The sequence below is a fragment of the Thunnus albacares genome, chromosome 18 (assembly GCF_914725855.1).
Source record: "Thunnus albacares chromosome 18, fThuAlb1.1, whole genome shotgun sequence".
Classification (NCBI taxonomy): Eukaryota; Metazoa; Chordata; class Actinopteri; order Scombriformes; family Scombridae; genus Thunnus; species Thunnus albacares.
The window spans coordinates 11,459,886-11,475,399 of record NC_058123.1 but is presented as its reverse complement, the minus strand read 5'-3'; the positions used below and the strand labels follow the sequence as shown (position 1 = coordinate 11,475,399).

The window sequence follows — 15,514 nt, the reverse complement described above, 5'->3', positions numbered from 1 at the left end:
CATCTAACAAACACCACCAAATTTTTTTTACCTTACTTTAAAATCAAGACAAGTTAAATTTTTATCATAACTTTTCTGTTAATCAACTAATCAATTCAACAGTAGGTTATATACTACAACATAATACTTTTTACTGTATTTTTTTCTTTATTTGCGAAGCAGTGTTATGGATTTCTAATTTTTAACTTGCCTAAAAATGACAGGAAAGGAAGGAAAAGGACAGGAAGACAAATGTACTGAAACTAATTTTATTTTTGTGTACACAGTAAAAACAACATTAACAGTCAACATTCAAAACAAGTGACAATTAGAAGAATATGTGGTTATAGCAATAATGATAATTTTAGAAAGTACAATCTGTAATCAAAGTATGGCACAACGCAGCCCAGTGTAAAGTCCATATGGTGCTCTCCGTGTTTTGGTTTTATCAACAACAAAATAATTTATCCTCTTTAACCTCTACACTAATATAATATTGTGTAATACTGTGTTGTTTTTTTGCATCAAAACAATTATTGATTTATCCATTCATTCACCCTCTCACAAATTTATAAGACTACATGATGCACTCTCCATGAATCTTCACTATTTTAATTACTTTTTTAATAATTGAATTAAAGTATACATCAAACACAAATCAAATGAGGAAGCAAAAAATCTCTAAATGAAACAACCTCTCCATAAATTTCTGATATATTCATTGCAACAGTGAATGTAACAAAGAGGTGGTATGAAGTAACTGAGTCACCCTTAAAATGTCACAACTATGAATAACAGCAGAAAAAAGCCGGGCTCAACAGTGTTCGATTTTAGTTATTCTGCAGCAAATTCTACATCACAGTAAATTAGTCTATAGAGACACATGCTGCTATGACACCTGAAATGTAATATTTTAAACAGCCTTGAGTGAGAAAGCTGTAGCCCCGTACAAAAAAAAAATCGATCATTCAGCAGAGCTTCTTCACAGTGCAGTTTGACCCTGCCGGCTATACAAAAACTATCAACCTCAACGTGTTTCATGCTCAGTTTTTGTTTGGTAGCTGTAGAAAAAAAAAAAGGTATCCACTTAAGAGTAGATTTGGTGGTATGACATGGCGTTCTTTTCACAAAATACGTGAAACATATACAATACTTTAAAAAAATCCAGTAACATTGATTCATTTAAAGGCTCAACTACAGCATTTCTTAGGATTGAACCATCATGGGTTTTGAGTTGCACTGGTTGGACCCCTGACATACAATCTCTGAAAGTCTTTCACAAGCAGTTCAGATAAATTGAAAAACAAAAGCCTTACTGTGTGTCAGCACCAACAATACTAGAAAGGCCTTCAACAACATCAAAACTCTACTATGATGTAAAAAAACGAACAGCAAATCCAAGAACTGATTTGATTCTATGCCAGAGCACATTTTGATTTGATAATAAGCTGAAATAAATGTTGAATGTCAGTTAGAATAAGCTATTACACAGTGCAAAAATACTGTCAACACAAAAAGTCAATAAAGTATGAATCAATGTTAAACTGTCAAGTCCTGTCATATTCAGGGCTAAATGTAGATGGCTGAAAAAAGCGTAGCTCATTATGGCACATTTGGGAACTAAAAATGTTCTTCATTCGAACATTTCAACATGAACATTCACAAAAAAAATGGTGAGGACCTCTTATTTTACAAAAAATAAGGTCTCCAAAATATACAGCGTTTTGTCAGATATTCACCCCCGTCATACATTGAGAGGAATGTAAGCAGTTCAACATATCTATACAAAAATATGCTATACTCTAAAGATTTTTCAGGTATGATGTACAATGATGTGCACAGGCCTCCCTCTAAAATACAGTGCATGGATTGAAAAATAATGAGCCATGAAAATGTTTTGTAACATTTAGTTTAGGTTGAAATGTAAATGAAACATAATAATACTGAACAGATTTAAATGTCTTCAAAAACAGAAGACTTGCTGTACATGTTGCTTTTCTCTCCTGCGATAATAATGTTTGATAATATCTAAACAGAGAGCCCCCTGAGAGTGATGTATGATGTCTAAAAAACTTCATTACCCTGGTCCCAAATCACCCTCTACGCCCTGATATATAGTAGTCAGTCGCTGTTATCTGAAAGCACTGAGTTCAAAAAGAGGTCAGAATCTAATCTAGCCGAACAGAGCGAGAGGTGGGGCCACAGCATAAAAATAAAATTATCCCAAACCTCTTTGAGTTATCAGGGTGTTTTGTTTAGGACCACCAAAACGTGTGCTCTCCATCTCTAGTCATTAGAGAACTGCAGCCTGTTTGATTTGAAAATTTGATTGAATCCGATTAGAGCCAAACAGCCCTTTAAACACGCAAGGTTTTCAAATGAATGTCAAACTTTTCCGGTCAATCCAGCGTGATAGACTTGGACTTTGGGTAGCTCTTAATGACAAAAACAAAATAATACAATACACTATATTTGAGACCAAAAACTATTTCCTCCCCTCTGCCCCTACGCCAACCTCCCCCGGGGTAAAACATTAAAACAAACAGATTTCCAATTATAACGGGGATATTAACAATTTTCTATGATGGATCTTTTTCTCCTGAAAACCCAAATCCCTATTTGTAATTCAAAGGGTTGTCGATGTACAAAGCCCCTTCCTGTCCCTTTCCTCCCTTCTCTTCAAGCTTGTGGGTCGGATTTAGGTGTCAAACCAATATAGGTTCCATTTTGGGGATCGTCCTTTTCCTTGTCGCTGACTGGAGAGTAAGAAGTGTCATCTTCAGCAGTGGTCTGTAGTGGGAGATTGAGGATAAAAAAAAGTGTTAAAAACTAATCAAATTTTACTTGAATTGTTTTATTATATCTATAAACAAAAAGGGTTGATGTCCTTTAACGTGGCACCTTATAAAACCTGAGATCAACATCTTCACAGTACTTAAATAGAGACTTAGAACCACCACATTATGTTAATGTGTTAAACACAGACACAGTAAGTCTGTTGTACAGCACCAGAGTTATTTCAGGACAACTTTTAATTAGATTAAAAATGCATATAGACAATGTTTGATTAAAGCAAAGACAACACAGAAAACCAAAGACTTACAGCATAGACAGGCTTGGTAAACACAATGCGCTTTACTTCATTCTGCACAGAGACATACAGTGATAAATACATGCCATTAGGGTGTGGTTAAGAAAATTAATTAATTGCACAAAATTAATACTCATTAGGAAAGAGCCAGCAAATTGTAAGCTGTTGGAATAAAATCAGGCAAAAACCGGTTCCATACCTTCTGTTTGCGGGCACGGATGAGGAGAATGATAAAGATGAGGAGCATAATGCCACCAAGTCCCACAATAATGAGCGGGAAGTTGGACACAATGGTGACGATCAGCAGCAGCTTCTGAATTTTTGCTGCAGACACATCATCAATCACCACACTCTGTGTATTAAAAGAGAGTGCAAAACATACATTAGCGGAAAGAGGAGATATAGTCAAAGATGATAAGTCAATCTCCATTGAGGGAACAGTTAAATTATTTGCTTTCTTGCCGAGAGTTAGTTGAGAAGATTGATACCACTCTCATGACTGTCCAGTAAATACAAGACTTCAGCCAGCAGCCAGTTAGCGTAGCTTAGCATAAAGACTGGATACAGGAGGAAACAGCTAGCCTGGCTCTGTCTGAATGTAACAAAATCTGCCTACCAGCACCTCTAAAGCTGACTGTTAAACACATCATATCTTGTTTGTTTAATCACCACAAAAACCAAAGCGTGAAACTGTCAAGTAACCACCATGACTAATAACAAGACCTCAGAGCCACGTTAGCTATTTCCTCTTATTTCCAGTCTTTATGCTAAGCTAAGCTAAAAGGCTGCTGGGTGTAGCATGATATTTATCAAACAGATAAAATCATCTAACTGAAGGCAAATAAATGTTGAACTGATAAAATGCGTTTTCTTACTGTAAGCATAAAACATCATCAAGCAAAACTGGGTCATTAATGGTTTGAAAAAAAGAAAGTGCTACTTTAAAATGATACTAACTCATAACATGTTCAATCCTACTGTCAGTGTGTTTTCAGCATGACTTTAATGTTTCTTACCTCATTGAGAAACATGACAGGAAAGACTGTCTCATTAAAGCCTCTTGTTGACCTGTTACGGATACAATGAAAAGAGTTTGAGGCAGTCATATACAGTACAGACATACATGCTGTGCATCAGTACTGTAGAGTTATAGTATTTGGCTCATGTTTGGATGCAGATACTCACGGGAATCCAGGGACTCTACCGAGCAAGACATTAATCTGTGCTCTCTTGCTTGCACGTACAATCACTCCAGTGGTCTGTGAGTGAAAAATTGAATTAAATATTGTGTTAATAATGTAAAGTAAAGCATTAAACAGAACAGATAAACACAATTAAATCTATGACAGTGTCTTATGAGTAAAATGCAGGTGATAAACCTCGGCACCACCACTTATACGCCACTAGGTGGTGTAGCAGTACATTTTACTGTAATGATGCATGGGATTCCTTTTCACACAGTTCAGCTGCTGTAAATGCTTTGCTGCAACGTATTTCAATGAGCAGTGTGACTAACAACGATGAGTCATAGCATTAACGTAATGTTACTAATAATAACTACAGAGTACAAAGTGCATTTAAGGCCGATGCCTGGTGGCTTACCGGGTTGAGGTCTAGGAAAGTTTGGTGATGCTTTCTTTGAGGGGACAGTCCTAAGGCAGCTGCATATTTAGCATCTCCCAGGTAGAAATGAGGAAAGGAGGCCACCACTGGGGCACCTATGTGAGGAGAGGAGAGGAGAGGAGAGGAGAGGAGAGGAGAGGAGAGGAGAGGAGAGGAGAGGAGAGGAGAGGAGAGGAGAGGAGAGGTGAGGTGAGGTGAAGTGAAGTGAAGTGAAGTGAGGAAACAACAAGGGAGGTAAGGAGGACACAGTAGCTGTCAGCTGTAAAGATTTGTGTGCTTCATCCTCTGTGACAATCTTGCACCATCTTGATTATGATTTAATGAAACTTGAAATATAGTTATAACAAGAGGCACTTGAACTGACATATGCCTCCATAATAAGGTATTACTCATTAATTTGGCTATTGGCCATTAATTAGCAAGTATTCTTATGTCAGCGTACATACTATCACATAACACACAGGCAAGAAAGATGACGATACAGTGTATCTTGACAGAGTTGTAATGTTTTCAAGAATATGAGCCTTTTCTAATTAATATGCTAATTTGTGCAGCAAGGACCTCCAAAGTTTGATCAAGACAACTTTGCTCTGCAAGGGGAATGAAAATATAAAGTTCTTATAATGTAATTGTCTTGAGTTATTATGTTTAGGGCTGCAACTAACGGTTATTTCATTCTTGATTCATCTGTTGATTATTTTCTTGATTAATTGATTAGTTGTTTCATCTTTACAGTGTCAAAAATTGGTGAAAAATGTTGATCACTGTTTCCCAAAGCCAAAGATGACGTCCTCAAATGTCTCATTTTGTCTATAGTAGCGTAATATTTCCTGCAGTTTGATGTATGATTTAATTTGGACATAGCAAACAGTGGAACATCTGGGAAGAGTCCTCTAAAAAGGGGACAAGATATAATCTGACCTCTGTCAGAGGACATCACGTGAGGGTCATTGATCTGAAGAAAATAAACAATAGGTACATAGATGGACCAAAACCCTGTTTGGATAACTAATTATGGACTAAATCTGATATCCAGATAAATAATCTTGTTACTCTTGTTGAGTTCCTTCCTCATATTGTCAACATGGGACAACGTGACCCAACAATACAGGCCAATCAAGATAAAAGTGCAGTCAAGTGAAACATTTTTGGTTCCACCTGTACAATGTTGGACTAAGTACGCCTGGATGTCTGTGGTTCAACAAAAACAAAAGATCCAAATGTCTCTCCGCAGCAACAACAAAGTCAGGTGGTTGCACAGTTAGGAGCGCTGAAGTGGGACAGAGGTGATAGTTTTCCTGCTCTCGTGTTTGGCAACAGCCGTCTGACAAAAACACTGGACACCCACAGTCACCTTAGAGGTTGTTCCTGTGACAACACCCAAGGACACTGTAGCGCAAACACACACACTTATTTGTATTGGTATACTTAAGTCATAAATGACAATGTTCCATAACACCTGACCCAAAACTTAACCCTCTGGTTACCCTTTGAAATCCTCCTCACCTGAGTAGAAAATGACATTTACAGCATGTTGCTGGTTTTGTGCCTTAACCTAAAAATGAATTCTTACTGGTATTTTTGTATGTTTTAGCCTATTTATTGTTCAGCACTGTGCACAAACCAATCTAAGCTTTGAAATGTGTTACCTCTCAAAAATATGTAACTGTAACACAATTAAACTAAGACATGATGTTACAAATCTATGCATGTTGATGCTGAAATTATTCAATTATTATTATTATTATTATTATCATTTAAAAGAAAGAGGCAGCGTTATTTAAAAAAAGAAAACAACAGACATGAGGCACAATTGGGCTGTGAACACTGGCAGTAAGGTAATATCTGGCCATATTAAAGGCCAGAATCAGGTGACAGGGCTTACCGCCCCCTCAGCTACTGGGCCGGTCATGGTCAGATGGTGCCTGAGGTGTGGAGAGGGGGCTGGAGAGCTCTGTCACATGGGTCATTTAGAGGGTATTAGTAGTGCCCTTGATAGTAGGAAGGAAAACAATGTCAAAAAAAGAGAGAACTTGACTCTTTTCAGAAAAACTATGTTTTATATTACCAGTTAGGTTTCTAAGAATTTAAAGTTTTCTTGAGGACATCGTAGAAATAACAAACAGAAAAGATCTTAAGATCTTAAGATCTTCAAAGGAATGGTATGTGTTTATTAGGAAGTTTGAGGTCAGAATGTAAGCACAGACGCTGTGTTTAGGGATGCCAATGTAGTAAACCTAAGAGGACAGAATAGAAAAATGTTGAAATCATAACAGGCACCATGAGTCGTGGGCGCAGAACTGATTACTTTGAGAAAGTGCAAAGTGTGGGTGAGAAAATAGGCTTGCACATGCTGACATTTACCTTTCCGACAGGGGCTGACTTTAAGAAGGCCAGTTCCCAGGCACTCCTGTGGGGTGACGCAGAAGCCCTCATTGGCTGGGTTCTCCTCTTTGCTGGCCAGAACAGAGCGTGGTGGTGTGAAGCGGTAGGCTGGGATTCCTTTCACTTCTACGTCTTTCTCAAACTCCATGTAGATCGACCTGGAAAGTAAAGCAAGCACAGAGTGAAATTAAATTCATCTTCCTCTTCTTTGTTTACCATTGTGTTGCTCGACATTTATTACCGACAATCATTAACTGCTTTACCACACGTGTATAATTTGTTTTAATAAAAGATTAAAGCCTGAATTCAAGCCTGGAAACAAAAAACCTTACTGCTGTGTTACAGCCAATTTAATGATAAAGACAGGGAGCGCATAAAACAGAAATTCAGGGAATATTACAGTGATTTCTCCACTGGACTGGTGGAAGCAGAAGGAAGATAAAAACAATCATATTTCTACATACTGTAGGTCTAGTCCATTAATATAATTACCAGTTAGGCACACACACTCATTCACTTAGCTGTATGCTGCTTAGCTTATAGCGATAAGTCTGAAGTCAACAAATGCCTTTGGTTCGTTAGAGTCATTACATTTCATAAAAGTGGTTTGCTGCACAGAATAAACACGTAAAATATATAGTAGAGGTGTACACTCTACTGGTGTTCGCTCCTGCTTCACAATGCATCATCAAACATTCAGATACTCTATTTTATCTTCCTATTCACAGCTGCAGCGCCAGTTCAAAGAAACACAAGCCAAATTTCACTTCTCTTTTCCCCTTAATATCTCCCTGATGGAAGAACAATTCTCAAAAGGGTCATCAGTGAAGTTAGCCTTTGAGCCTGCAACTTATTTAAAGTAAAAATGATGACTGACTCTGAATTTCAACACAGATCCTTGAGGATTTGTGCGATTACCCTTAAATCCTGTTGGAGTACTTTAACTTTAAACATGTAGCGGAAACAATACTGTACTGTCTGTACTGGGAGTGGAGAAATCCTAAATATTTCAATTAAAGTTTAATGATTGTTGTTTTTTACAGTTTACAAGAGAATTACATTATTGTGAACAGTTCACCCTCGTTCTACGCATCTGCTCTGTTCTGCCCAGGGAATCCTGATGACTCTCAGGGAGAACAAAGGAGTCCATACAGTATCTGCCAACTGGCTGGGAGGATGCGGCCCTTTCCTACGCAGCCCCCCGATTGTGCAACAATACTGTAAAGACCTTTCCCTTGACCTTAGTGAGAAAAGCCAAGTATAAAGCCATAGGTTCTCTGAAAACCTCCGCCTTGTACTGCTGGGTGTGAGACAGAATTTGACTGAGGAAGCATCCTGTTATAATATGAAGACATTTCAGATACATTAAGCTAAGATATGTTTCTTGTAAATGTAAATCATTTCATTGTGCGGTGGCGAAAATTCGGAACAGCTTACCCAACAATGTGAATCTATTACAGGTGTAAAAACTTTTTATTACAGGAAATGAAAAGATGAGAGATGTGTTAATGTACGTAGTGTTTTAGTAAAAAATTACTGTTTGCATAATGAGTAATATCTAAAATATTTTTATTTAAGTTTGTTATGAAGAAGATGCACAGAAGTCTTTGTTGTTATCAGGATTTGGGGCAGCCAAGACTACTATGGAAATAAGTTATATTAACTTTTATTCTTTAATTCAATGCATAACACCTTGTTTGTGTTACATGCTATTTACAGTTCTTTTTTATTTTATTTCATTTTATATTTTTTGTCTTTGCAGGTTCCATATTGGATTGGATTTGGGTTAGGGTATTTTGTTTAGGGGAATATTTCTAGGCTGTTGATGACAAAACCAAATCAAATCAAGCCTTTTAAATGAACAACCAGAGGGAAGATTAACGTATGGAAAAAGCCAAAAGGAAAGCTGGCATTTGAGCAATGACACCTGTCTGCAATTCATCAAAATCTTGAGGGTTTTGTGGCTCAGCTGTCAGCTACTGGACCAAAGGGTCGCTACCCTGTCAGGTCACAGATGGGAATCCTAGGATTTTTTTAATCCTTCAGATTAGTTCCAGATGTCATTTAACTAAACGCATGTTTAAACACAAAGTGGCGTTGAGGTACTGTTACAAGGGCTTATGGGTGAAAAACCTGTGTGTGAAAGGTCGACATGTATGACTTAATGGAGTATTTCCCCTTACGATTATGGCACAAGGCACGGGAAACAGGGAGGGAGCCTTCCCTTTAGTCACAATAACACAGACATCCACTATGAAGCCATCAGGCAATGAAGAAGTGGGTGAAAGTGTTTTGCAAACATTTGGGAGAGGGGTTTTGACACACGTCCAATCAGTGTCAAAGGTACAGCCGTGCCACTTCAACAGATTCTTTCCATGCGCAACAAAAAGGGGAAGATGTCGGGGGCGGCTTGTGTTTTTTATAGGTCAAGGTTAAATTCTAAATTAGAAGCTCTCATCATCAGCGAGGACAAGAGCATAGTTTAGACAGCATTTTTATTTTGCAGGAACTAAGTTTATCAGTTGGTCACTGTGGGAGAGGCAATTCTACTTAAAATACATTAAGATTTAAATGAAAACATCCTGTTTCTGAAATTCTTAAAAGGATCCTCCAAAAAGTTTAATGTCCTCAGAAGCATTAAAAGTGAACTTGCATACAGGCCATTTCACATGGAAAACATAATCAAGCTTGTTTGTTCCAGCTGGCCAAGAACAGAAACCTTCTTTCCCAGAGCTTTGAATATTTGCTAAGCACAAATAAATATTTATTAACAGTCATAAAATGCTTTAAGTGTTTTTCTACCTCTCTCTCTATATTTCATTCTCACTCCGAGGATTTTCACTCCTTTCCTTCCTTTACTCGCCCACCTTCCATTTCCATCACACTCCAGACCAACATTCCTCTTTAAGTTATCCTTTCCATAAAGTGCTTCCCGGAAATTTATGTTAGTCTTTTTCCAAAAGCCCTCACAGTATAGGCAGTACAGCCCTGGTGAGAAAACAGAGGTCACCTGTGGTGCTGTTTGTAAGTGATCAGGATGTTATGATAACAATGCATGGGATCCAAGGCCTGCGAACATTATTTCCATACCAGATATAAAAGCCCTGACCCAACTCTGTGGTGAGTGAAGTACAGCATTTTCAATTTAGTCATGTACCAGAAATAGACGTTGCTTCACAACTTATCAAAACAACACAATCTTCAGGTAAAATATAATATATGGGACACTAGGTAACAGTGGTTCCAAATACATGTTGGAGCCAGATCATACTTTGTACTTGGGTCAGATGAATAGTCCTCTTACGTTTAACTGACAACAAGACTATGAGTCTACAGCCATCCAATTGTTGTCGAGACATTTCACTAAAAGTCAAGAATGTCAACCTCATGGTAGTGCGGGAGGAAAGGTCAGGAGATCACCAACATTAGCAGGATTTATCCTCTGGGGAACATGAATGTCTGTAAAAAATTTCATGGCAATCCATCTAATTTCATTGAAATATTTCAGCGTGGACCAAAGTGGTGGACTGACTGACAGACTGACATTGCCATTCATAAAGCCATAGATTAATATTACTAGATTAATATTTATCTTATACTGGCCCTTTATGCAGCCCCTCAGTTCAGCCTCTGTCTGAAACAGCTCCCGATGAGCCCACTCTGTTCTGATGGTTAGCTCACGGAAGCTGCCCCTTATTGCCCTTATTGCTGCAATAAACTTGTTTATTGCAGCAATAAACTTTTGAAATATATATATGTTCAAGCCTGAATCTGATCAAAATATGTGAGTGAACAACACAAACAGCCTGTGGAACAACCAGGGAAACAGAGAAACAAAGGCTCACAGAACTGACAGCCATTTGTAGGGATGCACAAACTATCTGATGTCAGTTTGATGGGGAAGTGGATGTAACTTTGCAAACAGAGCATTCACAGCAGGCTGAAACCTGGGCTTATGACTTGAAGGTGGCATTTTTACATACGTTCACCTCAAGTTTTGGAATTTGACCATGTTTAACACAGATGATATTTCCCCTTTAAAATGACACCCTGAGCAGCAGGAAGAATTGTACCTGCAGAGGTCTGGAGTGAATATGTAAATGCGCTCATTCTTGTTCAGCAGGGGATGGAAAGCACTTCCATCTGATCCATTGATGCTGTTGCTCTGGTTGGTCGTCCAGAAGTTCAGCTGCCTGCAAAACAAGAAGTGCTGAATTAAAATTGTATCAAGACAAGATTCATGCGATTAAAAGGGGTATCGCAGTGTTTCATCTCCAGTCATCTCCATTCAGTCATCTCCAGTGATTAAATGTTTCTAAGAAATGTACCTGCAAAGCAACCTATTAAGGTTTTGAGGTTATTTAGATAAAACCCATATAAAAACAATATTTTGGTTCTTTTTGGCTGGCTGTGTTGGCTTCAAAAACTACTACTTGCAACCTAATTGCAATGTCAGCATTATTATTACATCCATCTTAATAACAGTAAATTCAAATGAAATGTTGTGGTGATCCAAAATGTTTTTTATCAGTTGAAAAAAGCTGTTTCCCAGAAGTAGGAAGGGTAATTAGAGAATGCTGGAAATCAGACAATACAGCAGGATAAGAAAGGTCACTAAAACACAATTGGTAAGGTATTCTGAGTATCAACATGTTCTGCGTCAGGACTGTTCCTGAACATTTTTGTGTCCTTGGTCAGTACAGTACACACGACCATAGACCTGCATTAAAATGAATGAAGCAATTTAGATATGCCTGACAGCTGATGCTGATTAGCTGATTAGATGATGTGCTATATTATTTTGTATAGTGTCCTATAGTATATATTTTGTGTAATATCCATAGAGGATGTCAGATCTGTTGTAGCAAGAAGGTCTGGGCAGGATGTAGACAGATTTTTGTTTTCAATCAACATCAGCGCTGTGGAGGTGTGGTTCACCTCACCTCCACACCTTGCTGTCATATCTTTCATTTAAACCTATGGCTGCATCTTATTTATTTTACACTGATTGGTCAGTATCTTACAGAGCACAAGTGGGCATTTTTTTGACAGCGGTCACTCCAGGAACAAACATCTGGCTTTGTAACCGTTACGTAGGCCCTGATCTCATGCCTTTAAGGTATAGATCATTGCAACTTTTATCATAATTTTCTATTCAATTGATCAACTGCTAGTTGAGGGCGTAACATACATACATTATGATTCTTATGCAGTGGTGTTAGCGAATAAACTGCCTGCGTCACAAAAAAAGCGACAGCCAGCACTTTTAATTTATAATATGACAGCAAGTGTCAGCCTTTGGGTTTCTTTAACAGTAAAATGCATGCATAATGGGAGAGATTTTTAAAGAGAGATTGGGTGTCTGAAATTTTCGCTCCCCTCATGTTGGTGCCTCGCCTCTGTGTCTTGCCCTGTGCTCTGTGCTGAGGCAATAGTTCAGACAGACAGAAACCACATACAGCCAGCCAGTCGCCCCCTATTATTGGCAAAAAGCAGTAGTTTTGAGAAACATTTTAATCCAATGGTTACACAATGAAGTTTCATCACACTGGATGAAGACAGAGGGAATGTGTGTTTGTGTGAAAATGCATCAGTGCTACCTTTGACCTTTCCACGTTTCGACCCGGCCATAATCCATGTAGTTCTGCTCACCAGTGTGGTAGATAAATTCCCCATCGTTACTTCCATTTTTCTAAATAGATCCAAACATTGAAGTCATTAAAATGTTTTTACACACACTCATATTTCCTATCATAAGAAAACACCTCCTGCTGTGATGGAACAAAATCTAGCTGGGTTTCATCAGATTGTATTGGTTGCAGAGAAGTACGTGCCTTGTACATGAGACCAAAGGTCGTCTCCACTTCAGGATTGGAGGAGGCAACGCGTTGCAGCAGGGGGTCTTCGTAGCCCCACAGCAACTCATCCACAGTGCGAGTAGTGAAGAGGCCGCTCCCAATACTGTTCATCCAGATGGACACCATGGAGGACTTCCAGAAACTCCCTTTCACCTTAGTCATTACGGCCTAAAGACAGGAAGTGGAAGAGAGTGGGGAATAGGTGGAGAATGCAGAATGCAGGATCAAGGGGAAGGAGATAAGCATTGACGTGGGATTGAGGACACAATAAACAAAATGTAGAAGGAAATGATGCACGTTACAGAACACATAATCCACTTTCACCCACTTGGATTTCCACTTTTGTCTAGGACCTTTAGTTCATGACTCACCCAAGCAGGGATGTTGACAGTGGTGATGTTGTCAACAGCTGGGTCACCGACAGACTTCTCCCTCAGGAACACAAAGCTTTTTGTGTTGTATGCAGACACCCTTGTTCCATTTTCCACCATGCTCACATTGTCCTTATACCTGTACTCCCTGTGCAAACACAATAAGACAATACATTCATCATTTTATGATTTTTACTAAGCTTTCTTGAATCTCTTCTATATTGCAGTTGGACATCCCATGCCAATGGGATGTCCAACTCAGAAATTCAGTTTAAGGTTACAAATGGATTTCATCATACAACTCCTATCTTTCAACACAGCATCAGTTTGAAATTAGGTAACACAAACGGTAAAATATAGGTTAAAGTTGCAGGGGTAAGGTAAGGTAGATTATCTTGACATGCACTGTGGCCGTTGTAACATTTGTAGTGCCTCAGCGGTGAACCTTGATATTTATTTAAGGGTTTCAGTGGGTGCATTAGAGGCGATTCAAATGACTAATCTAAAAAAAAGTTCCCTGTCAGGACTGGACAGAGTATGAAACAACATACTGTATGTATATCACTGTCATTTTAGGGTAATCTTACGAACAATTAACGAAATGAACCCACCTGACAAATTTCTACACCTTTTAATATGCAAAACATGTACCTTAACAGACCACAACGAGAAGCAGAGAGGCAGAAGTTCCTTTTTTTTAGTTTACATAAGTGCTGAGCAAATAACGGATCTGTTTCAACAGCAATGCTAGAAGCCTACTAAAACAAAATCTCTTACATAACAAAAGAGCAAATTTATATCCTACTCTGCAAAACCTAATTTTGTGGTGTGCAGTGTAGCTGATGACGTCCAAATTTAGAGACAAGAAAATTAGGGCTGTGACTAACGATTATTTTCATTATTGATTAATCTGAAGATTATTTTCTCTGAGAAAATAGAAAAAAATTACGTGATGTTGTAATTTCCCAGTGTGGAAGATGAGTCTACGACGTCTTGTTTGGTCCAACCAACAAAAACCAGAGGATATTCAGTTTAGTTTAGCTAGAAGCAGCAATTTTTGGGGGCATTTTTGCTTAAATCCATTAGCAATTATCAAAATAGCTGTTAATTTTCTATTGATCAACTAATTGATTAATCGAGTGATTGTTGCAGCTCTAGAGAAAATACAGAACATGAACCCACAAAGCCGATAAACATATGAATATTTACAACATCATAGTCTAGTTTATATAGATTTTATATGCATTGTCTCTGCATCTCATCTGAATTGTATGTCTTGTATTGTCTTGTATGATTTCCTTCAAGCCTTTGTATTGTTTTTACAGTAAACACAGAGTAAATGAGAATGAATACAGTAACATCTTTAAGTGGAGATCACCTCCTACATATACAACAGATATATGCATTTTCAGATTCTGAAATTGAGAAATTTAATCTGAGACACATGTGTGACTTTCTTTGTGGCAGCCTGTGCACATTTGCGTGCATGGATGTGTTCTCGCATCCTACCTATATGTGTAGGGTCCAATCTGGTTGACCTGTGGCTTGGCCCCTTGAAGGAACTCTTTCACGTTGGTCATATTGAAGAAGAAATACTGCATGTAGACAGGAGGAGGGGGCCTCTTCCAGGACTCAAACACGCGGCTGCCCTCAACCAAAACAAGCTCCTGTTGAGACATCAAATATCTCAGTTTTAATCGGAACATGATTATAATCACACATAAACACAGCAATGAGCCCTTAACTGACGATGCATTTACTGGAAAACTTACTTGGAGTTTGCACAATCTGTTCCTAATAAAAACAACTCAGAGAACAAAAACATCCTTGGGGGGCCGTGGAGGGTAGCTGCTGTCTGAGCGTCAGACAAGAGCATTGGCTATGCACATGAATGGTATTAGGGGAGACCCTTCCACGGTTCCATTGTCAGTGGTTGCTAATGACAACAGCTACTCGGGGAGAGCTGCTGACATCATGTGATCCGCAAAGCTGGATGCCCACTGGTTGCGCAGGACTGGGACCTTAATGATCTGGGCCAAATTCCTCAGGACTGAGCCTTATGAGGCCCTGGCAATGCAGTACAGGCACAAACCTGTACTGTCCTCCTGTTTAATTACACAGTATGCTACAAAACTCTCACCACAGATGTCATTGCCTCTGGACAAGGATGCCCTGATTCACTGCAGGGGTCTTTTGAGGAATTGGAA

General features: G+C 38.6%; 1 protein-coding gene across 3 annotated transcripts in view; it reads right to left on the bottom strand.

Annotated features, from left to right (window-relative positions):
* Positions 1-234: 234 nt before the first annotated feature.
* The window catches only part of LOC122968115 (lysosome membrane protein 2-like), a 30,110-nt gene continuing 14,830 nt past the window's right edge, over positions 235-15,514 (bottom strand). For 2 of the 3 annotated variants that reach the window (XM_044333093.1, XM_044333094.1), the window contains exons 2-13: positions 14,817-14,974; positions 13,308-13,455; positions 12,913-13,104; positions 12,679-12,770; positions 11,152-11,271; positions 7,058-7,236; positions 4,673-4,788; positions 4,256-4,329; positions 4,087-4,138; positions 3,270-3,422; positions 3,083-3,124; positions 235-2,769 (exon numbers count right to left, since the gene is read on the bottom strand). In XM_044333093.1, coding sequence (XP_044189028.1) covers positions 2,659-2,769; positions 3,083-3,124; positions 3,270-3,422; positions 4,087-4,138; positions 4,256-4,329; positions 4,673-4,788; positions 7,058-7,236; positions 11,152-11,271; positions 12,679-12,770; positions 12,913-13,104; positions 13,308-13,455; positions 14,817-14,974 — 1,437 coding nt within the window. In that variant the 3' untranslated portion in view covers positions 235-2,658. The remainder of the gene's footprint in view (positions 2,770-3,082; positions 3,125-3,269; positions 3,423-4,086; positions 4,139-4,255; positions 4,330-4,672; positions 4,789-7,057; positions 7,237-11,151; positions 11,272-12,678; positions 12,771-12,912; positions 13,105-13,307; positions 13,456-14,816; positions 14,975-15,514) is intronic. The other variant, XM_044333095.1, reaches the window with a different exon arrangement.